Source organism: Zalophus californianus, chromosome 1 (assembly GCF_009762305.2).
Source record: "Zalophus californianus isolate mZalCal1 chromosome 1, mZalCal1.pri.v2, whole genome shotgun sequence".
NCBI classification, from domain to species: domain Eukaryota; kingdom Metazoa; phylum Chordata; class Mammalia; order Carnivora; family Otariidae; genus Zalophus; species Zalophus californianus.
In genome coordinates this window covers 87,874,147-87,901,773 of record NC_045595.1, presented here as the reverse complement: position 1 = coordinate 87,901,773, position 27,627 = coordinate 87,874,147, and the positions used below count along the sequence as shown (strand labels likewise).

At 42.7% G+C, this 27,627-nt stretch overlaps 1 protein-coding gene and 1 pseudogene across 11 annotated transcripts in view; both read right to left on the bottom strand.

Annotated features, from left to right (window-relative positions):
• The window catches only part of NEK11 (NIMA related kinase 11), a 243,966-nt gene that overhangs the window by 37,879 nt on the left and 178,460 nt on the right, over positions 1-27,627 (bottom strand). For 3 of the 11 annotated variants that reach the window (XR_003518009.2, XR_003518010.2, XM_027583556.2), the window contains 2 exons: positions 26,904-26,964; positions 6,545-6,641 (listed from right to left, as the gene is read on the bottom strand). The exons of 1 other annotated variant lie outside the window; for it this stretch is intronic. Coding sequence is in view for 8 of the 10 variants with exons in the window: in XM_027583556.2 (XP_027439357.1) it covers positions 6,545-6,641; positions 26,904-26,964 (158 nt within the window). In the remaining 2 variants the exon portion in view is untranslated. Of the gene's footprint in view, positions 1-6,544; positions 6,642-26,376; positions 26,577-26,750; positions 26,780-26,903; positions 26,965-27,627 lie in introns of those variants that run through there. 7 more of the 11 variants (XM_027583555.2, XM_027583558.2, XM_027583561.2 and 4 more) reach the window with 5 other exon arrangements.
• On the bottom strand, positions 12,247-12,557 carry LOC113917447 (annotated as a pseudogene).

The window sequence follows — 27,627 nt, the reverse complement described above, 5'->3', positions numbered from 1 at the left end:
GCTCAGAAGCTTCCTGAGAACCTTAGGCTTTCTCCATGGCTACCCATTCTCAGGCTGAATCTTAGTGAGGTGGATCCCATCCCTAGAACTTTGTCCTGCTGAGCAGGACAGTAGAATCCAGTTCTCCCCCATGGTTCCCAGGCATTAAGGCTTCTTGGCCATGGCAAGAACCTGATGAGTCCCTGGCAGGGAAACCAGAAGTTCATCTTCACAATATCCTGGGTAGTGAGTCCCTCTAATAGCAGGCTTAGTGGGTCCACAAACCTTCAGAACAACTGCTCATGAGGTGTCTGAAAGTATAGCCCAAACCTGGCTCTCCTTGTGACAATTCTATGGGGAACAAAGGAATTCAGAACCACTACAAGGGTCTAACACATAACTATTCATAGATCTAGATCCATATCCACAACTACCATCCAGTTACAATGGGGGCCTATGATACTAAGTGATGAGCCCACTTCTATGATATTCTGGAAGAGATAAAACTCCTATAGGGGCAGAAAATGGATCAATGGTTGCCAGGAGCAGGGTATGACGGGAGAGATGGGTTATAAAGAGGAAGCACAAGGAATTTTTGGAGGTTCTATAATCTTCTATAGAAACTGTTCCATAATCTTGACTGCAGTGATGGTTATATGACTATAGGCACTTATCAAAATTGATAGAACTATATACTAAAAATTGATAGAATTTTCCTGTTACACATTTGTCAAATTTCATAGAACTGTATACTAAAAAAGGTGAGCTTTATTAGATATAAATTATACCTTCCTTAATAAAATAGGAGACAAGTTAAAAAAAGTCTAAAAAACTGAGGCCTTAAAAATATATATTTTATATTATGTTTGGCTTTTATTAAGATTGATCCCAATTCATACTCTGGTAAGAAACTCCCCCCAGGGTGAAGTCCTTTAGATTTAGTGCTTCTCAAAATTTAATATGTATATGAATCTCCAGAGAACTTATTAAATTGCAGATTCTAATTTAGGAGGGGTGAGGGCAGAGATTCTGCATTTCTCAGAAGCTTCTAGGTGATGTCGATGCTGTTGGTCTATGGAGCACACTTTAAGCAGCAAAGCCAAGGACTCTAGTTAGATTACTTGATATATACAGGCCAGGAGAACTATTCATTCAGGTTGAAAAACACCTTTGTGGCATGATACATTGTCTTGGCCTGTGTGTGTTAAAGGACAAATCCCTTTGCAACAGTGTGTCACTTACTATCCTCAGAGCTGAAAGCTGACCAACTGGACCATTCTGGAGCCAGGCCTGGAATCAAATCCAGCTAATGGTTGCAAAGAAAACTTGTCAACAGAAATCCCAAAACCCTTGCCCTGAGGGTAGAAGCTTCAGGAGGCCCATGCAGCCACAGTGGCCTATGAAGCCACAAAGGCCCATCCATCCATCCATCCAGCCAGCCAGCCAGCCAGCCAACCATCCAACCATCATGTATGAATAGCAACCTCTCTTCAAATGTGCATGGAAATTACTTAGTCAGAAAGGAAGTCAATACTGATTTCTTGTGATTCTGCTGACTCTGAGTGACACCACCCGACAGCTGCTGAGAGCCCAGTGCTGCCTGCGCCCCAGCAGGGAGTTTCATCTGTGGAGTGGTCTCCCAGCAGGAGTAAGAAGTAGCTGTGACAGGAAACTGAGTGTTGGAGGATGATGGTAAATGGCTGGTTTTTATATTCAACAACTTCATGACACTTTCCCAGAGAACTGGCACTTCTTTTTGCATGCTTAAAAAAACCCACTATATAAATATCTTCACAGCTTCTTAGCCCACAGATGCCCTTAGGTATAAAACATCACGTAGCAGACTAACACATGTCAATACCTTCAGATACTTCACCTGGGGCTTTTCAAGAGGAACTAACCACATGTATATTGAGAGTCTTATTATAAGTTGTTAACATTTATTGAGCACTTACTATGTGCCACAAACTATCCTAAGTGCAATTCATACCTTCATGATCTCAACATGACATCACCTCACAACAACCCCATGAAGTAGGAACCACTATTGGCTCTTCTTTACAGATGAGAACTCTCAGGCACAAGGAGGCTGGGTAATTCGTTCAAGGATGCACACTAGTAATAATAAGCAGGGATATAAACTCCAGCAGTTGCCGTCTCCCTGCCCCATACCTTTCCCCTCCTGACCACTATGCTAGGGTCTGCTCTATGCCTGGCACTGCATATATGAATGCTCACTAAACCTTGGGTTCTCCCAGTTGGGAGAACTTGAAGAAACATGGCATTGGATCACCACATGTGTTACTCCTCAATTTCCTTAGAGAGCTTCGCTTTCTCACAGTAGGAGAAGATGAAGCCACTTGCATGATACCCTGAAAACATCACACAGTACTGATAACTGAGTTGGAAGGTTTGTTCTTCCCTATATCTTACCTTTCTTATGTAAAACTGGGGAAGGCTGTGGAGGGAGCAGATCTGGGAGGGAAATCAGGAGTTCAGTTTTGGACATCCTGAGTCTGAAATGCCTCATGTATATCCAAAAGGGAGATGTCAAAGAGCAGGTTCAAATTCACATACTACTGAAAAATTAATGGATGACAAGACACGGTGAATGGGACTCTCTTAAGAGTAACATGGAAGAATAGCTGGGAGTAGAGCTAGAACCAGGTTTACCATGAGTTGGTAATTGTTGAGCTGACTGATGAATCCACTGGGATTAGTTATACTCTTCTGAATACTTTTGTATGTTTGCAACTTCCCAAAGTAAATTTTTAAAAATTCAGAAGGAGAGGCGCCTGAGTGGCAGTCCGTTGAGCATTTGACTCTTGGTTTTGGCTCAGGTCGTAATCTCGGGTGGTGAGATTGGGCTCTCACTCAGCGTGGAGTCTATTTGGGGTTCTCTCTCCCTCTCCCTCTGCCCCTCTCCCCCCACCCCGCTCTCATTGCCTCTCAAATAAATAAATAAATCTTAAAAAAAAACTCAGAAGGACACAGCATCACTTACATAGAATATCATACAAAATATAAAACCTAGGTCTAATCATAAAGGAATACGAGACAAACCCAAATCGAGGGACAGCCTACAAAATAACCCACCCGTACTCTTCAAAAATGCAATGTTATGAAAGATAACGAAAAACTAAGGAACTGGCACCAAAGACACATAACAACTATATGAAATGTGTGAAACTGGTTTGTATCCTGGATGAATAAAATTTGATAAATTTGATAAAATTTATTCTCAAATGACACAGTAATAATAACAATTATAATAATGTATAAATACATGTCTACATTATATAGATAGCTAGGAAGAGATTATGCAAATGTGGCAGAACATTAACAACCAGTCAATCTAGGTGAAGCATATGTCATATTTCTTGTGCTGTTCTTTCAACTTTTCTATAGGCTTAATCTTTTCCAAAATCAATTTTTAAAAAATTAACATGATTAACCTGATGCAGTTAGTATCCCTAAAATACATCCCTTGCATTCCGTTTATTATATTCTTTTGAATAAAAAGCTATCCTCTTTATTCCTTAACAATAGGTACAAAACACTTGATTTTCCTTAAGAAGGCCTCTTGTCCATATCAGTTTTCTCTGCATTATGTCAGTCACGTATCACAGCGGGCCCTGCAGGTACTCTCCACTGGTGGAGAACCTTGGCCGAAGAATGTCTCGCTCAGTCACAGTCCCTTCCCAGGAGAGCCCACACCCAGTGCTCGTTGACTGGGGCTGTAAAGTCCTGGCCCTCTTGCCCGAACTCAGGATGGTTCTACAGGGCCATCCCTGCTTCAGAGCTCTCCGCAGGGTCCACTGAGGCCTCAAGTGAGACCATGTCACCTATTGTGGCCTTGTGCCCAGCACACTTCCTTCCCCTCCTTGTTCCATGTGGTGGCCTCGTGAACACTCCCTCACAAACCTCCTGCACAGTAATGCCCACCTCTCAGTCTACCTTCCGAGGGACCCAACTGTGGCGATAATATGACCATTTTGCAGATGAGGAAACAGAACCTTTGAAGATCACTTGCCTAAGGTCAGAAAATCATTTATTGGTAAAGCCATGACTCAGACTCCAAATCTGTTGGCCTCCAGCCTCCCCTCCCTTCGATTTACCTTTCCATATCCTACTTCTCGATTAAGGACAGGGCCAAGTTCCCACTTCTCCCAGAGGCCTCCCTGACTTCCCCTTTCTGACCTCGAAGCTCTCACCATCTGCTCTGTTTGGCACATGGGCATGGTCCCACTTGGAGGCTTTTCTGAACCCTGACCTCATATTACAAAATCATTGTGTTGTCATTTAGCTTTCCACTTTGAAATTTGGTGCTTTCTCTGCATTGTAAGTTCCTGGGGATAAAGGTCATTCATTGCTCTTCGTGTCCCAACAGTTGCTGTGCACACGCAGAGCACACAGCACATTACTGTGCAAGAATGGCAAGATCCCCTCCCTTCTGGCTGTGTTCTAAGTCTTAGAACAGGAAGCACAGCATCCTCAAAAGATACTTAGCCCTGTGGCTGCAATTTCCTTTTTGTCTTTTCTGGAATGGTACAGGGCTTTGTGACATGGGATATGAGGGGATGGCAGGTTATTCTGTCAAAGAAACAATACCAACCATGGGGAGAGAACCCAAGCTGCACTGATCCACATTAGAACGTGAGCCAGAAACACCTGGTCAAATTCAAATTCAGTCAAGCAACAAGGAAGAAAAAAAAAATACTAGGACTGAAATCACTAGAACATATCTTTGTCGTTTATTTTGCCAAAATGACTCATTTTAATTAAAGCATTTCATAATATGCTAGCAAATGGAATGTTGTGTACTCTGCAAAAGTAATGAAGTCTTAGATCAAAAATCTGACAATACCACATTATTAAATTTTAAGGGAGAAATAGTTGAGTAGCTTTTCTTTGAAGATTATCGACTGGGAGATTAACAAAGGCTTCTCCATAATCTCCTCCTAGCAAGGAGAAGGGGAAGGAGGCAGAGGCAAGAAAGTTTAGGCCTCACTTGAGGCCTCAGTGGACCCTGTGGAGAGCTCTGAAGCAGGGATGGCCCTGTAGAAGTTTACTCACATTCCCTCTCACTTCCAGTTCCTGGGCTTCACTTGTTGCCATGGTAACTCTGTTACTAGGTGGCCACTCAGACAGAAGCAGGACTTGAAACAATAGGCATCTAAACATATTACCAGCTTTAGGCTTAGAAATAATTTTCAGCATTTTTTTTCTCCTTTGCTGTCAAACATTAACCTGTATGATGATGTGTGGTGTTGCAAGACCAATACAAATGCATATTGACTGAAAAATAATGTTTGCCAAACTTCCCTAACTGTGCTTGGACACCACCAATACAGGAAGTCGATTTTAGAAAAAAGTTTCTGAGTTGGAACATCTGTAGGAGGGATCTCCAAACTATAGAGCTGACAGGCCAAATCTGTGGCCTGCCACTTGTTTTGTACATCTTGTGAGCTAAGAATTGTTTTTACATTTTTAAGTGGTTGAAAACAAATCAAAATAATATTTTGTGATACCTGAAAATTATACAAAATTCAAATTTCAGTCTGAAATAATGTCTTATTGAAGCACAGCCATGCTTACTCATTTATATATTGTCTAAGGCTGTTTTAAAGATTTTATTTATTTATTTGAGAGAGAGAGAGAGAGACAGAGTGTGCATGTACGAGCCGGGGGAGAGGCAGAAGGAGAGGGAGAAGCAGACACTTCACTGAGGAGGGAGCCAGACTGGGGCTCCATCCCAGGACCCTGAGATCATGACCTGACCTGAAGGCAGACGCTTAACCGACTGAGCCACCCAGGCACCCCGAAGGCTGCTTTTGTGTTACAACGCAGAGCTGAGTAATTGTGACTGAAACTGTGTGGCCCACAGAGCCTATTTACTATCTAGCTCCCCACAGAGAGAATTTGCCAACCGCTGATCTAGAGACATGAACTGTACAGGAAAATTTAGACTAGGAGGCTGGGTACTTCTTCTTTGCTAAGAAGTCTATATCAGGTGCTGTCTTTATTCTTTTGGGCTGCTATAAAATACTATAGACTGGGTAGCTTATCAACAGAAGTGTATTGCTTGAAGTTCTGGAGGCTGGGAAGTCCAAGATCAAAGCACCTGCATGCTCGCCTTCTGGTGAGGGCCCCCTCTTCCTGGTTCAAAGCCAGCACCTTCTCCCTGTGTCTCCACATGGCAGAAAGGGCTAAGGAGCTCTATGGAACCTCTGCTATAAGGCACTAATCCCATTCATGAGGCCTAATGATTTAAGCACGTCCCAAAGGCCCCACCTACTAATACCATCTCCTCTGGAGGTTAGAATCTCAACATATGAATTTGGGGGACGGGTGGGTACACATTCAGACCACAGCAGGAGTTTTCGATGCAGATGCAGGCCTTTCCAACTGAGTTTTTACACATTCCATTCACCTTTGCTTCTAGAAAAGCACAGCTGTTATTTTTGTGAAGACCAAGTGGAATAGCATTACATGATAGGATCACATTCTTTGTCAATAAGGCTCACACTCCACTCTCCTAGGGCTCAGGCAACATGCTACTTACTCCCTCATGTGTTTCATCTTGCTCCTGGCCACTGTGCTGGTGAACACTGTTGGTCCTGGGGACATGTCTGGAGCTGCGCTGGTGACGGTCCTTGTGTCTGAAACATCAATGCACAGCACTTACGGACTTCATCAGCACTCCAGCAACTTGGAGGCAACATTCAAGGGCAATCAGAAAACAGAAGTTAATCCACCTTCGCCACTAGGTAATGCTACATTAATTAGAGATGAATTCAATTATGACATGCACATTAAGGAGATTTATTCCTAATGACAAGATTATTTATAGTTTTAATACGCAGAAGGAATTCCAGGACCAAGCCTCTCTCCAAAAGGATTACTTAAACAGAACACCATTATTTAAAAGATGGGCTTTATACTAGCAAATTCTCCGGGAAATGCATCAATGGCAAAGCCAACATTCCCGAGGAGCCCTTGGCAGTCGCTTTCAGCAGGTGTGGTATTTGCTCCGAGGACTGAGACAGTTTTTCTAATAAGATTAGTTTTCCCTTTATCTTAATCCCACACCTGAGCATTGCTTTTTTGCAATGGAAAGCAAGATGCTGATGGTGCCGGGCGGGGGTGGGTCACCTGCCGCCGTGAACTTCAGCAGAGCAGAGCAGGCCAAAATTGGGTTCAGGAGGTAAAGCGTTGTTAATGAGAGCTGCAATGTTATGAAATCTGCTGAGAAAGCTACAGTTTCTACTGATAAACCCTGGAGGCTCCTACAAGGCATGTTGGAATTGAAGGGAAGGAAATAGTCCATCAACTGAAACCACACTACTTCCCATTAAGAAGCTAACGCGGGCCCCTGAGCGAGGGCTGGGGTCACGCAGAGTTGGATTTGCCTACCGTCCTTCCCCGAGCTGGGGGAGAATCTTCCTTGTGCATTCCTTACATCCCCCACAAGGTGCCTCACACTCCATCAGGAAAAAACACTGAACGCCCTAATATTCATTTATAAATTATATCCACGTAGTTGCTATGTCCCAGAAGGGACCCATGTTGGGACATTCCCACCCTTCCCACCCCATCTCTTGTAACACGTGACTGTCTGATTTAGGGACTGAATGAGGGAGTGAGAGCCAGTTTTCATATTACATATTAGCAGTTTTCTTCTTCTATTTTTAAGTTTAAAAAATTAAATGCAAATTCTAGCATTCCTCAACTACACCCTTCTTTTGTACACCCCCTGGGAGGGCATGCATCTCACTTTGACCTGCTTGCTCTTATGGCTATCATTGAGATGAATACTCTCCTGCTTAACTCTTGGTCAGAAACTCAGATCTTTTCTCAGGCTCCATCCATAGATGCAGAATTACTGGATCGACAGGTATGAACTCTATAAAGGACGCCTTCAGAGATAGTTACGTAAAGCTCCTGCTCTTTCTGGTACGTCACCAGTTATGGCCAGTGACTGATGGCTCCCCTTTGGCTCCCTCCTGGCGATCACCCCTTCCATACCCCAGGGAAGACCCGCCTCAGCCTCCCCTGGTGTCAGAGAGCTTTATTTCAGCTTTCCCCTCCCACCAGCTTTGGCCAGGACAGCTGCTTCTCCCCAAGGAAGGCTTTTGTGAGGAGGGGAGATGGCATAGGGGGTTCGTTTCATGTGCTCATTGGTTGGTTTTTATAATCATCTTTCCTAGATCCTGAAAAGTTACTAAGACAATCACCACACCACACCAAATAAAACGCAAGCTCAAAAACCAGTCCTGCCAAGACCGAAAAGAAGGTGCTGCTTTCCCTTCTCTTCCAGAGAGCTGGCAAGTCCTGAAGACAAATAAAGGTCAAAGAAATTTCCAGGAGAGCTGCAGTTTATTTTAATGTGGCCCCGATTCCCTTCAGCAGGGTTCTCAGTATTGCCGGGAAAGATGCTAAGCCTTGAGCCCAAGAGCAGAGGCCAGGCCAAATACCATTTCAAGTACCAGCGTTGGCAAAGCTCGGTGCTCAAGAGCAATTCCTTTTTTAGTTTTTCTTATTGGCCAGGCTTTTTCCTCCCCATCCCACCTTTCATCAGGAAGAGCAGTTGCTTTATGTCAAAGAGAAGGACAACATATTTAGCAATCATAATAAAAACGACTGGGCTAGAATCATAGACTTCAGCTTATTAGATGAATCCCAGAGTCACTGAATCCGAGTGTGTTCTAGAACCCTGCTTCTCAAACTTCAATGTGATATGAATCACCTAGAGATCTTATTAAAAATGTAGATTCTGTCTTAGTAGGTGTGGGTAGGGCCTGGAATTCTGCATTTCTAACAAGCTTAGACAGGCCAGCTACATAATTTGTGGGGCCCACAGCTGAATGACAGTGCAAGGCCCCCTGTTCAAAAAGCAAGAGAAAAGCTGATTACTTTCTTCTGCTTCTGATTACTTGTGGACTGTCACGGTGTTTTTTATGGGGCATTTAATGCTCTCCCTCAGGAACTGGAATAGATACTCTCAAGGAGGGTGAAGATCCTTGCAGGGGCTCAAAGACCCCGCCTGCCCCTGATCCTCCCCTATCTGTGCACAGGCCCCCATAGGGAATGGAGGGTAGTGGGGGCCGGGTAGTTAGGGAGTGGGTAGTGGACAAGCCTTTCCAGGGGGGTGGCTGGAGGCAGCATACAAGTGAGGCTTCAAGCCCCCAGCATAGGTTCCATTGTTCCATCAGACTTCACTCATAAACACAAATTCAAAGATAAAAGTATTAGGGATTTTACTAAACCCCAAGTGCAAGGCCCCCTCCTTAAGTCTGGGACACCATGCAACTGTACCGGTTGCAGGCCCATGAAGCTCTGGTTCTAAAGCTCTGCTTTCTCAGACTTAAAAAATAGATGAATCCTTAATCCTTGTGTTGATTTTCTAAAGTTAATCTTCTCTTTATTAATTTCAACAGAAGGTTCATGGCCTTGGAAGTAGTACATATATGTAAGACACATAATGTTAGGTGCATATATGGATTCACAAATTTCCTGCGAGAACTGTATACCCTCTTCCCAAGGAGCTTCCCACCACAGGTTGGAAGTGCACCCTCCCGTGAGTAAGTCTGCTCCTCGCTGTCTACCTTTGGCTGTCCCTCACTTTTGCTTCACCTCCACCTGTTTTCTAAAGAATCGTGGATCTGACAGGAAGCATCGGTTTCTAAGACAGAAGAACATCCACCAACCAGTCATCAAATGCAGCTTCTACCGAGGATAATTTTTAAAAAGTGGATATGGGCACATGTAAGGAGTGGCCAAGGCAGATGTTTAAAAAAACAAAAACATCATAAAAACAAAAACAAACAAACAAAAAAAACCACCCCAAACCAAACCAAACCAAAACAACTCTGACCAGTCTCTTCCGCCAGTGGTGAGTTCTGAAGATACTGGACTCGGGTGTGCCTCTGGGAAAAGCCCTGTGGTAGGTGTAAGTGGCTCTGACTTCAGCCTCAAGCCAGAGAAGAGCAGGGGATCAAATGGCAGCCATGTCCTGCTTCCTTCTACCCACTCACTGTGTGGGTTGTGTGTTCCTTAGAAGGAGACCGTGACCCCATTAGAATAAAGGGAGAGTGACTATGGTCACACCGTGGAGAATTCCACTGTGCTCATGGCTCAAACCATGAGTCAGCCTCAAAATGGAGGGTCCAGACATTTTGAAAAGAAGGTGGTGACAGGAAATGTAACCTGGCACAATTTCAGCTCTCGCTTCCTTCTTCCATCCCCATCATGCCCTTCCCTGGAAGAGGTAGGACCTGTGTTTCCCAGGGAAACACAACAGCAAACTGATGCCACTTAGCGGTTCTGGTGAGTTTCCTTTTAAACCAACCACACTCTTCCCTTGTGTCATTGAGCCTGGGGTCTGTCTCCCTCAAATTCTCCTCTCTCTCCTCTGAGCCCTGTCACGGTCAGCTCTCTGCCATCCTCCTTTCCTGGGTCCCATCTTTCCACGGCTCACCCCCACTTTCCATCCTCGGTTCCTGTACCTTCCTGTCTCAGGTACGGGACTTGTATTTCGGTACTTAGATTTAGGGTCTTTTAAAAACTTTATTTCTATCCAAATTCATCCCAAATCATCATTAACAACAACAACAGTAATAATGGCTAACCCTTTTTTAGTAGACAAGTGCCAGGCCCTGTGCTGAGCAGCTTACCTGTATCATGTCATGTGAGGGTTCTGGGAAGTAGGTACATTTTTCAATGAATGAGCTTTGAGACAGTAAGTAACTTACCCAAGTTCATTACAACTGACACGTGACATAGCTGGAACTCGAAACCAGGCCTTGTTTTATCCCACGGTCCTAGATTGGACCTAGTTGGCAACCCTACTGGAACCTTCCCAGAGTGCATATCCACTCTATGGCAGCCACTGGGCCAGATGTTAGCTGAGGCACTGCCTGCCATGGTTTGCTTTCTAATACTCATAGTCACAGAGATGAATCTGTTACTCCACTCCCCTATACTTTTCTTTCTTTCTTTTTTTTTTTTTGATTATTTATTTATTTATTTGACAGAGAGACAGAGAGGGAGCACCAGTAGGCAGAGTAGCAGGCAGAGGGGGAGGGAGAAGCAGGCTTCCCGCTGAGCAGGGAGCCCGATGCCGGGCTCAATCCCAGGACCCCGGGATCATGACCTGAGCCGACGGCAGACGCTTAACGACTGAGCCACCCAGGCACCCCTCCCCTACACTTTTCTAACCGGTTAGTAAGCTCCCTGACTACAGAGATTATGTCCTGTTCATCTTTTTTTTTTTAACTTCTTAATCCAATGGCAATAAGTACATTCGCCATGTGCAACTATCACCACTACCTATTTCCAAAACTTTTGCATCACCCCAAACAGAAACTCTATAATCAGGAAATAATTCCCCATGTACATCTCCCCCAAATCCCTACTAACCTCTAATCACTTCCTGTGTCTGTGAATTTTACTGTTCTAGGTACCTTATGTAAATGAACTCATACAATATGTGTCCTTCTGGATCTGGCTTATTTCACTCAGCATACTATTTTCAAGGTTCATCAATGTATGGCATTAGCAGGACTTCCTTTCTATGGATGAATAATATTTTTTGTATGTATACATCACATTTTGTTTATCCATTCATCTGTTGATGGACACTTGTTTCCACTTTTTGAGTATTATGAGTAATGCTACAGTAAACATCGGCATACAAGTATCTGAGTACCCACTTTCTATGCTTTTGAGTATATATCTAGGAGTAGAAGTGCTGGGTTGTATTGGTAATTCTATATTTAGCTGATTGAGAAGCCACCAAACTGTTTTCCATAGCAGCTACACTGTTTTACCTTCCCGCTATTAGTGTGTGAGAGTTCTCCACATCTTCGCCAACACTGTTATTTTCTGGTTTTTAAATTATAGCCATCCTAGTGGATGTGAAGTGGCATCTCACTGTGGTTTTGATTTGCATTTCCTTAATGACTTTTCATGTGGTTATTGGCCATTTACATATCTTCTTTGAAAAAAATGTCTATTCAAGTCCTTTGTCCATTTTTAAATTGTATTTTTGTTGAGTTGTAGTTCTTTATATATTACAGATATTAAAGTTTTATTTAATATATAATGTGTAAATATTTTTTACCTTGTTCATCTTTGTACCTCCAAAGTTCATCTCAGCATAAGCATGTATCATATTAAATTTATACCTAAGTATTTTATTCTTTCTTGGGGGGGAAGGGTCGCTTTTCACATTTTATTGGCCACAGGTGAGAGGGCCATATCATATCACAATTTCTTCAGCTACTCCAAGCTGGGTTCCTAGGGATCCTGAGGGTGGCTGGGTGCGTTGGACATGTTCCCATCATCTGGGGGTAGGGGAGGAATGGATAGTTGTAGGGTGTGGCCTGGTTGATCATGGTGGCATATTTGGTGAAAGGGCTGAGGGTTGGCAGAATTATAGTGAGGCCCCCAATGGTGAAGGATGCGACCAGCACCAGCTCCTTGGCCCAGGCATCCTTGAGGAAGGAATGAGTTTCCTGGCCATCTTGGTCACAGCAGTGGCCTATACCTAAGTATTTTATTCTTGATGCTATCATAGATGGAATTGTTTTCTTAATTTCGTTTTTGAAATGTTCACTGCTATGTATAAAAATACAACTGGTTTTAGTGTATTGATCTTGTATCCTGCTTATTAGTGCTAATAGTTTTTAGTGAATTTCTTAGGGTTTTCTACGTACAAGAGCATGTTATCTGCAAATAGAGATAGTTTTATTTCTTCTTTTCCAACATGGCTGCCTTTTATTTCTTCCCCTTGCCTAATTTCCCTGGCTAGAACCTCTAGCACAGTGCTAAATGGAAGTGGTGAATGAAGTCTTTGTCATGTTCCTGTTCTTAGGAGGAAAACATTCTTTCTTACACCATTAAGTATGAATTAGCTATAGGTGTGTTCATAGAAGCCCTTTATCAGGTTTAGGAAGTTCCTTTCCATTCTTAGTTTGTTGAGTGTTTTTTATCAAGAAAAGATGTTGGATTTTGTCAAATGCTTTTTCTGCATTTATTGAGATGACCGTATCCTTTTTGCCCTTTATTCATATGTTTTATTTCATTAATTGATTTTCTGATGTTAGATGACCCTTGCATTCTTTGGATAAATCCCACTTGGTCATCAAATATAATCCTTTTTTTTAATGTTGCTGGAATTATTTTAGTAGTATTTTGTTAATTTTTGCACATATATCCACGATGGATATTTGCTCATACTTTTGTTTGTTTGTTCTTGTGATGTCTTAGTCTGGTTTTGGTATCAAAGAATGGCCTCATAGAATAAGCTGGGAAGTGTTGTTTCATATTGCATTTTTTGGAAGAGCTTATGAAGAACTGGTATTAATTCTTCTTTGAATATTTGGTAGAATTCACCAGTGAAGACTTCTAGGCCTGAGCTTTTCTCTATTGGAAGTTTTTAGTTTACTAATTTAATCTACATGTTATAGGCCCATTCAGATTTTTCGTTCTTGACTCAGTTTTGGTAATTTGTGTCTTTCTAGAAATTTGTCCATTTCCTCTAAGTTATCTAATTTGCTGGCATACTATTGTTCACAGTATGCCCTTATAATCTGTCTCATTTCCTTAAGGGTAGTAGTAATGCCTCCCCTTTCATTCCTGATTCATGAATTTGAGTCTTTTTTCTTATTTTCTTGGACATTATGGCTAAAGATTTATTAATTCTGTTGATGTTTTTAAGGATTTTTGGTCTTGTTGGCATCCTCTATTGATTCTTTATTCATTTATTTCCAATGTATTCTTTATTATTTCCTCTCTTCTGCTTGCTTTGGGTTTAATTTGCTCATCTTCTTCTAGTTTCTTAAGGGAGGTATTATATTTTAGATGCTTGAAGGTAGGAATTAAAGTCAAAGGTAATTTAAATAGTAGCCATGGTCCTTAACCCAGAAAGAGCTTGCAGTCTACTGGGGAAGACAGGGTATGATCACCAGAAGTGCTACTTTGTACGCTGACATAAGGCACCATGCTGCAAAGAAGTGTACTGAGGGTCTGTGGGAAAAGCACTAGCCTTCAAGTTAGAGGACCACAGTTATTGTTCTAGTTCTACTCTCACCGGCTACATAGCCCTCAGGTCACCTCCCGGAGCCTCAGTTTGCTCATATTATATTTAAGCAGTTTCATCAGACAGAGGGCCTTCTCTCAAATAGAACCTTCTATGACCTGGTATAAGACATCTCCCGGGACCTCCAGTGGGGTGGAATTTCCTTGGGAAGGCAACACTAATACTAATAATAACCAACAATGAAAAGCAACCAGAAGGACCAAATATTAAGAGGCAAATGGCTGGCACCAACAATCAATGGGGCAGGCACTCTGAAACATCACAAAAAATCATCCTGAAGTCTTTCCCCACCTTCGCAACACAGGACGAGGAGGATTAGAACACTTGACACTATCCCCTGGGGATGTTTTGACAGTGACATGAACACAAGATCATATGAAGAGACAGTCGGCAACTAGGAGCTGTGTTTCGTAAGGGTGCAGAGCACAGCTCGTCAGAGTAATATTGTCGGGCTTCCTGCTACTTCTATGGTCTCTTACCAGCCAAGCTATTTTCCCCAAAGGAGTGACAGCTTGATGATTGTGACATTTCACCAGCAGAGAGAGATTCTTCTCTCATTTCCTCCAAAATTTCCCTTTACACATTTGCTCTACTCATTTACTACCCCCAGCTCAGTGCCTGGATGGATGACCTTGATGATAAAACAGAAACCTGTGTTCGCCCTCCCTGCAAAACCTCCTGCCATGTGGGTGATAAAGAGCTGATGCAGGGACTGCAGGGCTGGATACTTTGGCAAACAAGATCCCACGTAAGCACCTGGGACATTGCTTACTCAGGAATCCTTGCAGACACTGCCCTTCGTGCACAGTACGTGCAGGATGTTTCTCTGCTAATCTTTTACCCTCCCCTTTCTTGCAAGTGCTTCAGGAACACTCCAGAAATACAGTTGCCCCTCTCGGCCCAAATTATTGCAAAGGTACGTCCTCATGGCCCGTATTGTTTCCCCTACTCTTTAGAGTGGCACATGATAGAAGATTTGTCTACAGGCTGACAAACTTTTTCTGTAAAGAGCCAAGTAGTGTTAGACTTGCAGGCAATCTCTGTTGCAACTACTCAACTCTGCCATTGTAGCATGAAAACAGCCACAGACAAGAGGTAAATAAATGAGCATGGCTGTGTTCCAGTAAAATCTTATTTACAGAAACAGGTATTGAGCCAGATTTGGCCTGTAGGCTGTAGTTTATCAACTCCTGGCCTAGACGATGGAGAAGCTTCATGATTCTGAGCTGGAAGTGACTACAGACCTCTTCACGCCAACTTGTCTCATCTTACCGATCAGGAAACTGAGGCCAAGAGAGGCTGTGTGGCTTGCTTCAGGTCACAGAGCTATAAGGAAAGAGGCAGAGTCAGGACTAGAACTGTGGCTTCCTTACTGCCAAATGTGTGATCTCTCTAATCCCTCACAGAAGTGACACATCCAGATAAGGATTTTCATGAGCTGATTTTGAAAAATCAGGAAATTATCAGACAAAACCCCTCCTCCAAAGGTTGAAATTTGGGCAGAACATGACACCTGTCATCTCATCTCTCCGCCTCTGCAGACGATGGCCCAGGGCTTATTATGGTGGGCCATGAACCAGTAGGGCGTGTGACAGCTGTGCTACTCTGCTGAGAGGCTTATCTGACCCTCATCTTTGTTTCCTTGAGCTTCTCTTGTGATGACAATGGACCTCAGGATGTCAATAAAATTGCCTCAGAATCTGCAAAGCAGGCTGCTCTCTGTCTTCACTGTTACCTCAACACCCCACGGATAGTGACGCACAACCTCAATTTCCTTTCAAGGAAGGAGCTGTTCCCCAGCTGCCTGGAGCGCTGCCGACGGCCAGCCAGCCTCCAGCTGAGGCCCTTTTGGGACCTGCCTCCACCATAGAAAGCTGCCTTGCCCAAGCTCCCGCCGTTCCCATGTGGCCCACGTTTAATGACTGACCACAGTAGAGGTAGAAAGCCTGGCTATTTTGGCCCATGCAGACAATTCTGGTAAGTCCGGAACTCCCCATGGATTTGGGCCAGGATTGTCAGGACTGCATCACTGCACTGTCCCCACCTCTGCCTCACCTCTCCTGTCTGCAGGGCTCTCCTGAGGGCACTCCCAAGCAAGCATCCTGCCCACTCGACTTTGTGTCCAAGTCAGCTTCCTGAAGAACCCTAGCCATGACACAGGGGAGAAACAGGGGCATGGAGGTGGTTGTCTTGGCGACATGAACAAGTTGAGCATTAAACAACAGCAATAGTGAAGGTACTGATGTAGCCCTTTACCCCTCCCCTCGAGCAATTCTTTCAGAATATTGTCTGCAACCGCTACCTAGGAGAGGTGTCGCCGTCAGCGGCAGCTGTGCCCAAGCCCAGCCCCCTGAGGAGGCTGGTGAAGGAAGAAATCAGGAGGAAAGAAGAAGGTCCAGGAGAGAACAGCCTCCAGAAGCTTCCAGTGGGAAGGGAGCCAGGGCACATTCAGGTGAGCACTTAGGAGTCCCGACTCTGTGATGTTTGCTAAGTTACAAAACTTCTGTGACTCAGCATCCTCACCTGGGCAAGAAGCCTGTGCACAAAGCTCCAGTGAAGCTCAAACGCAATGATATATAGAAAGGTGCTCTGCTGTTGGTAGAGGCCCAGGACGAATTTACGCTGCCTCCCTTGGCCCCACGGCAACCACCACAGTGCTTTGCACAAGGGCAACTCCCCAAGAGCGCCCCACTGTCTCCACCAACATTAAATTAGTTGGAAAAAAGTGGGTCAGCTTGGGAAAGAAAACTTGCTACTCATAGGGGAGATAATAAATACCAGAAGATGGGAAATAAACTTTCTATTTTTACTACATGGTTATTTCACACCACAAATAATCAGCTGAACTGTATGGAAGATTAAAAACAACAGGAGTTCAGGGGTTTGCCAATGTTCATTTCCTTTTGAATGTACCAGAAGAGGCCTCTAAGAATAGCACCTATCGGTACAAAAAAAAAGAAAGGAAAAAAAAAAAAAGAGTGTCTGGGTTTTTTTAATAAGCAATTAAATGTGGATACAGGTTGAGGAGAGATTTGTGGAAGCCAGACTCCGACTTCTTCAGTTGCGCTTACCCTGTGCAGCCAGAAGCCAGTATTTGGGGAGTTTAATTATTCTAAGCTGCCAATGTAGAGAATCCTAGCTTGAGAAACAAAACTTGCTTTTTTTGTGATGGCAGGTTGGGCTGGTTCAAGACTGACTAATATACTTAAGGGAAACGCATCAGTGCTTCCCTGTTCTTGTAGGAGAAAAGAATCACATAAGTCATCCATGTTCATTGCAGACAAATTAGAAAACACAGAAGGGAAGAGCTGCTTAAACACCACTGCTAACTAACACTGTGGTGTTTCCAAATGCGCGCGCGCGCACACACACACACACACACACACGTGTATATCAACTACAGCTCTGTACACTTGATTGCTTTGTGACACCTTTCATGCCAATGAATATGTAACTGCATCATCATTTTTAATAAACTGTAAAGAACTTCTTTGTTCTAGAAAATATACTAGTCTCCATTCTAGGCATTTATTTTTATTCCAATTTTTCACTATGGTAAGCAACACTGCCATGAAGACCTTTATACATTTATCTTTACGCCGACCTCTATCTCTTCAAGATAAATTTCTAGACAAAGACTTACTGGGTCAAAAATAATTTGTTCTTTCAGGTTAAATATAACCTAAATGTTGAAAGAAAATCTTTTTTCTGGGTTGTAAATACTATTCTCTTCAGTGGGGTCATAAATATATATTAAAATTGAATGTGAGGCCCCTTTATTAAAAACTTGATTCAATTTTTCAAAATTTGTCAAAAGTCAGCATTTTCTTTATAAAGCCATAGCTAGAAGTGAAAACACCCTTTGTCCTGATATCCTAGCCCAGTGGATCTCAAAGTATAGTCCCTGGACCAGCAGCATCAGCATCACCTGGGACCTTGTTAAAAATGCAGATTCTCAAGACCAGCAACCTCAACCCTACTGAAGCAGGTGGGGGTGGGGCCTGGAGAGCTGGTAAGTCTGATGCTGCCCACTCATCCTCATTGATGTTCATTACTTCCTGCCTACAATTCTAGTTATTTGGTCTAGAGATATTCATACTCCTAATTACCTGGAAATTCCTTAAAATTATGAACTGTGAATCATATTCCTTTTGTGCCCTACCATGGCTCTGGGCCAGGAAATGCTCACACTAATTGATTTGTAGTTAAACACAATCTTACTCACATTTCCAACTTTTCACATAGATAACCTGATGGTAGTTCTAAATGAACTAGAAAAGACACCCTCTGCCCTAGCAAATGGATGGACAAACTCCCTCTCTGCCAGGGACACAGCTTTACTACCCAGCCAGAAGTGGCCTCACAAACCAATTGGTCTGGTACATAATTACTGCCAGAAAGAACCGCTCAATATTGTCCCTTTCAAAGAACAAGTAGTCTCTAAAGTTCAAATGGCCAAGTGAATTTGTTCATTGACAGGGGCCCAGGAGCAGCCACCTCACCCAGGAAGGCACAGCGATGGCCATCTGTGCTGCATGGAATCAGACATACCAAGAGCATTACTGAGCCGCTTCTGGGGCTGAGATGGATGACAGAGGGTCTGTGTCCCGACCACCTCTTGTCAGCTGAATGGTGTGGCACTGGGGTCTCAGTTGAGTACTTAGCTAAGCAGATCCAGGGCCAAGTGTCTTGGTTCGGCAAGCAGGCACGCACTCCGTGGAGCTCACACCCAGCTGCAATGGCCATGGCCCCCCATTCGGGACAACGTTGCACCTTTTATTAGACAATGGCTGTCTGAAGCAAATGGCTCCGTCTACAGTCAGCAACACAGAAGATAAATCAAACAAGGATTACCTTGAATCATCTACTCCTTCTGTGAAAGCCAAAAGAGATGTTGCCATAAAACACTTTAAGGCCATCTCTCCCTCCACATCTCTTAGAACCAGAAAGGTCATTACTACAGTAGATATTTATTATTATGTTTGGCCTCACATGCTTCTTCTTTTGTTGGAAGAATCTTCTACTTTGTGAGACAGAGTCTGGCTCACACTAAAGAAGCTAAAACCCTGGCTACTCACTTTCCCAGCCTCCCTTATTGTAGGCACATTGTGTCGACACATGACCAGCCTCTGCCAATGAGACACGTTCTCCCCAGACTGTGTATCCAATGTTGGTAGTGAGAAGAGGACACATGGAGTCCATCCAGCCAGGGCCCGGGCAGGAGTGGCAGCCAAGGCCAGGTTCCCAAGGTGGCAATCGTAGCCCTTCTAGCAATGATGCCCAATGTCCAGCATTAGTGGCCTTGAGGACTTCCAAGCCACCTGGGAAGAGGCCCATGTGGAGGGAACTGAGGCCCTCTGCTAACTTGCTGCTGTATGAGTGAGTCAACTGGCCTTCAGATGACTGTGGTCCTGATGTCTGACTATAACCTCATGGGCCCCTGAGCCACAACCACCCAGCGGAGCCACTTTTAAATTCATGACCCACAGAAACCATGGAAAAAATGATTACTGTTGTTTTCAGCCAATAAGTGTTTGAGTACTTTTTATGCAGCCATAGATAAGCAATACAGGCACTGACTTTTATGACGGGTCAGGAGAAGAAACGAATATATGAAGACTGTTTCTGCATTTACCTTAAAACCAGTTTTGAAATCACTGTGTTGCTGTATAGTTACTTTAGAAATGCTGTGCTACTAACTTCTTAGAACTTAGTAGTAGGAAAAAAAGGTGTCCTTTGGAAATGGATAAATGATCTTAAAATCCATGTGGGAAAATAAAAGTCAGAGGATAAGAATCTTTTGAAAAAATAAGAAAATTGGAAGATAATTGCCCTATTAGACATTAACACATCCCATAAAGGCTATATAATTAGAACACTCTGGTACTGACAGAAGATTAAAAATCGAGATCAGGATGGCTCAGTCGGTTAAGCGTCTGCCTTCAGCTCGGGTCATGATCTCGGGGTCCTGGGATAGAGCCCCACGTCGGGGCTCAGTGGGGAGTCTGCTTCTCCCTCTCCTCCCTCTGCCCCTCCCCCTCCTCATGCTCTCTGTCTCTCAAATAAATAAAAAAAAAAAATCTTAAAAAAAAAAAGAATCGAGATCAGTAGACCAAAATAGAATCAGAAACAGACAATATCCAGGAGTTGTGATATGACAAAAGGCGAATTTAAATTAAATGGAAGAGAATAATTCACCTGGCATAAAAACTATGAAAATAAGACAATAAGAATCCTAGAAGAAAATTCAGGAGTCCATATATAAGAGTCTCTTTAAAAGAAATAGACAAACAGGAAAGCTAGAGTCTATAAAAACAAGATAGAAAAGGGAGCAGTAATATCTTTATAATTATATAGCTCAATACATTGAAACTTAAATCAAGTGCAAGTAGTAGTGAATATTTCCCTCTACACAAAAGGGTACTAGATATTAAAAATTCTGGTAAATACCTTTTACAAAGAAAAGGAGACCTTATTTGTTTTAGAAAAATAATAAAAATTAGCTACATAGATAGTTCATGTCATATTAACAAGTGAGATGACTCAGGCAAATAACACCGAATGGAACCACTCACCGTTCCTGAGCAAAGCCTGTCTGTGACTGCCTGTTCCTGTCTCTGGGTTCCTCCTTTCCCTTCTACCTGTGGGGCCTTCAGCTCCTCATGGCCAAATCTATCTTATGGCAGGAATGATCTCGTATCTTCTCCTTGAAGCTTCCTTGATGACTTCCATCCCCCTCAACTAAAAGAGATCTCCCCATTTTCTGGATCCTTACTCTTTTGTTGTATAGTTATTCAGGCCTTTGTCTTAGTTCTCCTCTGAAACCGTTAAGTCTTTGATGGCAAGATGCAGGCCTAAGATATCATTATGGCCTAACACCATTCCTCTACAAAGTACTCTGTTGGTGGAGGCCACTGAGAGGACCTGACTGCCGGTTGATCAGTGAGCCGCACCCCAGCAATCAGAGGCCCCTCATCCCTTCCCTTCCCGTCATTGGAATGTACATTCCACTTGCCTTTCCTGCTGCCAGAGGCTGCTCCAAGGACACAGCCTTAAGGTAATGATGTGGTATTGAGACCTTTTGGATGGTTGGTATATATGACTAAACCCAGTTAAACCCTCTACATCGGCAGGTGGCTGCAGAGATCTAATTGTCTTGCAGCCACCCAAGACAAGCCTCATTTGTAAGTTCCCCTTGCTTATTAAACTGCCACTTACCAATTTGGAGCGGCCTGCCTCTCTCTTCGGCCTCTCCTTGCCTGCCTAGGTATAGGGGCTGGTTTCAGATTATATCAAGGAAGCTCCCAAGGAACTGACAAACCAACATATATTAAGTTGGTGATATCCTAATGTATGAGTGATTAAAGAATTCATGATTGCTGAATTTCTCTCTTAGTTAGGCAAACTCAATCACTGGCACTTTTTTCTAGATAGTAGTAATATACAGAATGTTCTTTGCTAAGAGTATGCTACTAAGAATGAGTAATGCTACAGTTTTAGGGATTTATTTATATTACAAAGCCCTTTCCCTACCCCTGTCCCATCACCACACATCTGCTAAATGACCATGTCTGGCATGGTAGCAGACACGTAGTAGGTTCTCTATAAATTGCCACTAATTCTGAATCTGTTGCATCCTTTCAAGTTTTAAAGAACTTACAGAAACTACTAAATTTCCTTAATACATAAACAGAAAGTATAATGGCAAACAGGTATTGTGCATTGTGCATCTGCATCAAAATGATCCAAGTGGTTTATGCTCCAAAATATTCCTCCTCTCCTCAAATGTAGTGGTTTCAGTATGTCAGGAAGGAAAGATAAAACACTATGATGACATCATTCTAATTAGTATGAGAAATTCATTTCTTTCAAGGTGAAAAGCACAATAGTGCAAGGTTAAACAGCTGTCGGTCAACCTTACAGTTAACAGCTTAGAGTTTGAAGAGCTTAAGCAAAGGAAGATTCTAAAGGAATCAGAAGCCCTGATGTCGTCTCTGGTCTATATCAGTCACATTGTTTAGGAGAGATTAAATAGTTATTACCAAGGCTCAGTGGAAGAATTGAGGGGTAACAATTTTCAAAAAGCCAAACTGATCAGACAACACAACACACTAAGGGGATCTTAACGGGCAAAGAGGTTCTGAAGCATCTGTTATATTCTAATTGCTTCTGTGAGAACATCTAGTTTGGATCTACAAAATAAGCCTTCTTATAAGTATAGTTTACCAAGGACTCATATCATTCTGCTGATGACTTCTCTCTCTAGAAGTACAGCCAATTTCATAAACATTTAAAAATGTTAAATTTCATATGTTGCCTTGATTCATAATCTGGTTACTAAGAAATATGGAGACAGAATTTTCTTTTCTAAGTTCGAAGAAAAGGAAGTGAGAGGTCATCTTCTGTCCTTACTGAATAGTGATAGGCCTGAAGTTATTACAGTAATACCACCTACTGTCTGTGTAATGAGAGCCCATAACCAGTTCCCCATCTCAAGTCACTCCTTTCAAAGCTACCTCCTTATTGTTTGTTAAAGGTAATCTTTTCTGACCACGCTTAAAAACCAGTGGTATCCTAATCCACAGAATAAAATTCAAGCTCCTTAACCTGGCATACAAGATTATTCATGGGTTTAGCCCTACATAGCCAGGTTTGCTGATCCCTTTCTCACACCTTATTCCAGTAAATACCAAACTTCTTGATAGTTCCATGAATATACCCAGTTGTTTCCTACCTCTGAGCTTTCACGCTTTTTGATCCTTTCTAGAGAATACTACCCCCCTCCAACCCCTAGTCAACTCTATTCATCTTTCTACTCATTCATCAAATGATTATTGAAAAAATACTGTATGCCAGGCTATATGTTAGACTCTGAGAATACTACAGTGAATAAGATCTTGTACTGCCCTGGGGTGCCTAGGTGGCTCAGTCAGTTAAGCTTCTGACTCTTGATTTCGGCTCAGGTCATGATCTCAGGGTCCCAGGATCAAGCCCCAAGCTGGGCTCCAAGCCCAGCGAGGAATCTGCTTGAGATTCTCTCTCTCCCTCTGCCCCTCCTCCCATTCTCTCTCTCTTCTCTCGCCCACTCTAAAACAAATAAGTAAATCTTAAGAAAAAAAAAAGATCTTGTACGGCCCTCACTGACACAAGAAATTACAAACCTCACCCTCTGTGAAGTCCTCCCCAGGCTGCATCCCCATAGTGGACCCTTGTCTTCCACTTTCCTTGTTCACAGTATGTGTAGTCCTCATCACAGTGCCCTGTAATTATTAGCCTCCCTGACTACACTGGGAGCTCATTAAGACAGGGATGTCATTTTTTGTAATATCTGGCTAATTGTACATGCGTTATAAACATTTTGTAGGGAAGAAAGGAACGGGGAAAGGGGAGAAAGGCAGGATACATATTTAAACCTTGGAAATTTCATGTTTTAATGTATCTGCCCTTGGTGAAATGGCCTACATTCTTGGCTGTCTCCCCCAAGCCCTGATTTCTGGCCTTTTCTGCTCTCTTTTTAATTTCTTCTCTCCCTCCCTCTCTTAATTCCACCTGGGATCACTCAACATCCTGTTCATGACTGGCTTTGTGTCTTATATGCCATGGGAAATTTCAGGGGGGATTTAAGGCTTCAGAAATGAGGTGCCTCCATTTGGGACAACAAACTCTGTGTATGAAAGAAGCACCTAGTGGTGCTCTCTGGTATCATTACAAAGCTGTGCCCTGGTTGGTCCGGGACCCTACCTGGTGGCTGAGACCAAGTTCCAAATAGGTCTCAACATCTGAAACCTCATACAGTGTCTTGAGCCCACCAGACCTCCCTAAATGTCTGATGCAGATGCTGAGGATGAGGCAAAAATACAATATTGCTTCCAGGGAAGCTCAGTAACTCCTGTATGAAGTGCCAAATAGCCCAGCACACAGACAGCATCACATAAAGGGGAAAAAATGTAGAAAGGAGCTATTTTCAGTTTAGCTTAGAGGTAAATTATAATTTTAATAAATAAAATTTTTATTTTGTACTTTAGCAATATTTTGTTTGGACTATAAATTGGTGTGGGGTGCACAGTAAGAATTTCAGGGCTTAAGGACTTTAAAGCTATGGTTCTCAAAATGTGGTCTGGACCTGAAACATCAGCACTGCTTGGGAACTTGTTAGACATACAAATTGTTGGCCACGCACCAGACCTGCATTTTCATAAGCAGTGATTCTAAGTGATTCTGATGCATGTTCAAGTGGGAGAACCACTGATCTAAAGGCTTTAAAATGACCTTGATATATAGAGGAAACTAATATACTCAACTTGGAATTCAAAAGGGTCCCTTTGAATTCAGGATCTCTTGAAGCTACACAAATGCTAACTCATTCATTCTCTCTACTCCCTATTGATACAGGCAGGGAAAATATCACTACCTCTGTTTTAAGTAGAAATAAAACTAAATCTGGGGTTGGGTGGGGGTCAAACCACTGCACACAACGTTTTCAAGGTTGCAAAGTTAAAATTTGAGCGGTCTGAATAATCAGAAAGGACATTTGCACCTGTTGTTTTTCCTCTCTTGTTGAGGGTTCAGAGAAGCTCTTGAAAATATTTGTGGGAGATACTTAACAGCTTAACCTGCTCCATAAGCAACTGGACATTTCCAAAATGCATAGGCTGATACGGAATATAAGTAAAGCCTCACTCAATCCACAGAGGTTTCATTTCTAAGTGACAAGGCTTATACTCTGACACATTTTAGTTTACATTGTCCCTCAGATCCTGTTAACGTTCTGACATATATTAATGCCACAGTGATTCCGGTATCTGTGAATCTCCCCCCAAAATGTAGTTAGAGCAAAACAGGTACTAGCCCCCGAGCGGTCTCATCCCTATAACACTGCACAAGGAGATTTCTTCATGGCTTCTGTATAATGCTGGAAGCCTGGAGTTGTGAAAGTAATATTCTCATCTGGGATGAGGGTCCCACTGTGAGTACCTCCCCGGACAGGTATTTCAAAAGCACAAGCCCCGCCATCTCAGAGTCCTCTAACCTGCCCCTTAGCTGCTCTCCTTACCTGAACACATCTTAGGCATGTAGCTTTCACCTTGTCCGTCTTCTAAACTGCTCACCACGCATCCATCTGCGTCCTAGCTTCTCAAATGAGCTAACAGCTCTCACCTGCAGCCATCTCTCCTGTTCCCTTTGTCCTGTAAGTTTATATAGCTTTGTCCCCTTTCTGTCACTTGAGGGGAGCTCCAGAGATAAATGCATTTTTTTTATTCCATGTTTCTATTGCTCATTTTTATAAAAGCATACAGTCTAAAAGGGAATTTAGATATCATCTCTCCAATCCAGTGTTAGTTTCTTTTTTTTGCAGTGGAATCTATCTTTTTCAAGACACAACCCAATTATAAGTCTAATTTATAAAACAGATAAAAGAGTGAAACTATTTTGGTTGAAGCTGGTAAAGGAGCAGGGTGTGCATCTCATTTCTCTTAAAAATATTTTAAAATATCTGTTAAGGGCCTCCTCTGCACCAGACACTGTGTCAGACTCTGGAGAAACACAGATGAGCTGTGTAGACATGGTTTCTGTTCTCTAGCTGCTCAGAGCCTTGTCTGCTCCTGGAGGTCCCCAAGGAACCCAGTCTGAACCTTACTGATCTAATCTAAGGTCTGCAGAAGAAAAGTGACTTGGACAAAGGAAGGCCTTCCTGGTCTTCAAATCCATACTTGGGAGTTAAATGTACCCAGTAAGTGTTACTGATGTGCAGTGGAACAGATTGTAGGGCGATGATCAGGAGAAAAAACCCAGGAGCTATGTTTATGACCGAGGCTCTGTACACAAAGACGTGGAATAAGCTATGAAAAGGATATGAACTGTGCATAAAGCTCCTAATAAAATAGTGGTGAATGTTTGCACACCTGAGCACTTGATCTTTATTCCTGCCATTCCCTGTGAGGAGATTGCTTTTGGTCATGCAGTTAAAAACTTTAAAAACCTGAAGTCGAATCTCAAAGAAAAAATCTCAGCCTGTTTCACCCAGGACCTGTAAGTATATCCTCTGTCCTTTGACCCATGTCAGGTGTGACAATTTATTTCCACCGCTAGAATTTTCCACAGTTGGGCTTTTTCAGATTGAAGAAAAAGAAGGAGAAACTAAGAAATAGTAAAAGCACAGCCATCCCATTTATTGAGACGGACAATGCTAAAGGAATTTCAGCTTTGTTTTTCAGACCAAATCGCTTCCAGTAACTGGCTGACCTTCAGAGTGACGGTCCTTGCAGCTTGACTGAATGCAATCTGTTTCTACAGGAAGAGTGAGATAGGAGATTCCTCTTCCGGGGAACGTGGAAAGCCTACTATTATGCACTGCCAGGCCACCATTTGATCACAATGGACCACTGAATTCCAACCATTTCATCCTTGAAGACTGCCAGTCACTTACAGTAATAAACTTTGAGTTGCCTGGCCCTGGGCCAGACTTCCAACTTCTGTTGGCCTCAGTTTCCTCCTGTATAAAATGAAGAGGTTAGACTGAAATATCTGTAAGATTCCTTCCAAGTGGGGTGCCTGGGTGGCTCAGTCGGTTAAGCGTCTGCCTTCAGCTCAGGTCATGATCCCAGGGTGCTGGAATCGAGTCCCGCATTGGGCTCCCTGCTCTGCGCGGATGCACTTCTCCTTCTCCCTCTGCTGCTCCCCCTGCTTATGCTCCCTCTGTCAGATAAATAAATAAAATCTTAAAAAAAAAAAAAAAAGATTCCTTCCAAGCTTTCTACTCCTCAGATATTCCATTAGAATCAGCAGGTAGCACTACATTTTGGAATCTGAAGCAACTTACCTAGAGAGGTGCAACCCAGGACATTTTCCAAACACCCGACCAGTGCTTCAATATCACTGTCCTGTCAAAACAAGAGGGATTTACTTCCATGTATGACAGAAGAATATTTATTGACATAAAAAGTGTTCTTGCCACATTCAGGCAAAACAAAACAAAAAAATCTGGTGGCAAAATTATTTGACAGTACGATCCCATTAAAAATTTTTTTGCAATTGAAGTATAATTAACATACAGTGTTATATTTGTCTCAGGTGTACTATATAATGATTCAACATTTCCATACATGACTCAGTGCTCATCAAGATAAGTGTAATCTTAATCCCCATCACCTATTTCATCCACCCCCCCCACCCACCTTCCCTCTGACAACCACCAGTGTGTTTTCTGTATTTAAGAGTTTTTTGTCTCTTTTGTTTGCTTGTTTGTTTTGTTTCTTAAATTCCACATGAGTGAAATCATGTGGTATTTGTCTTTTTCTGACTTTATCTTTTTCTCAGTTAGCATAATATCCTCTAGGGCCATCCACGTTGTTGCAAATGGCAAGATTTCCTTCTTTTTGATGGCTGAGTAATATTCTATTATATATATAAGTATTCTATTTTATATATATATACACACACCACATCTTCTTTATCCATCTATCTATTGATGGACATTTGGGCTGCTTCCATATTTTGGCTGTTGTAAGCAATGCTGCAATAAACATAAGGGTGCATCTATCTTT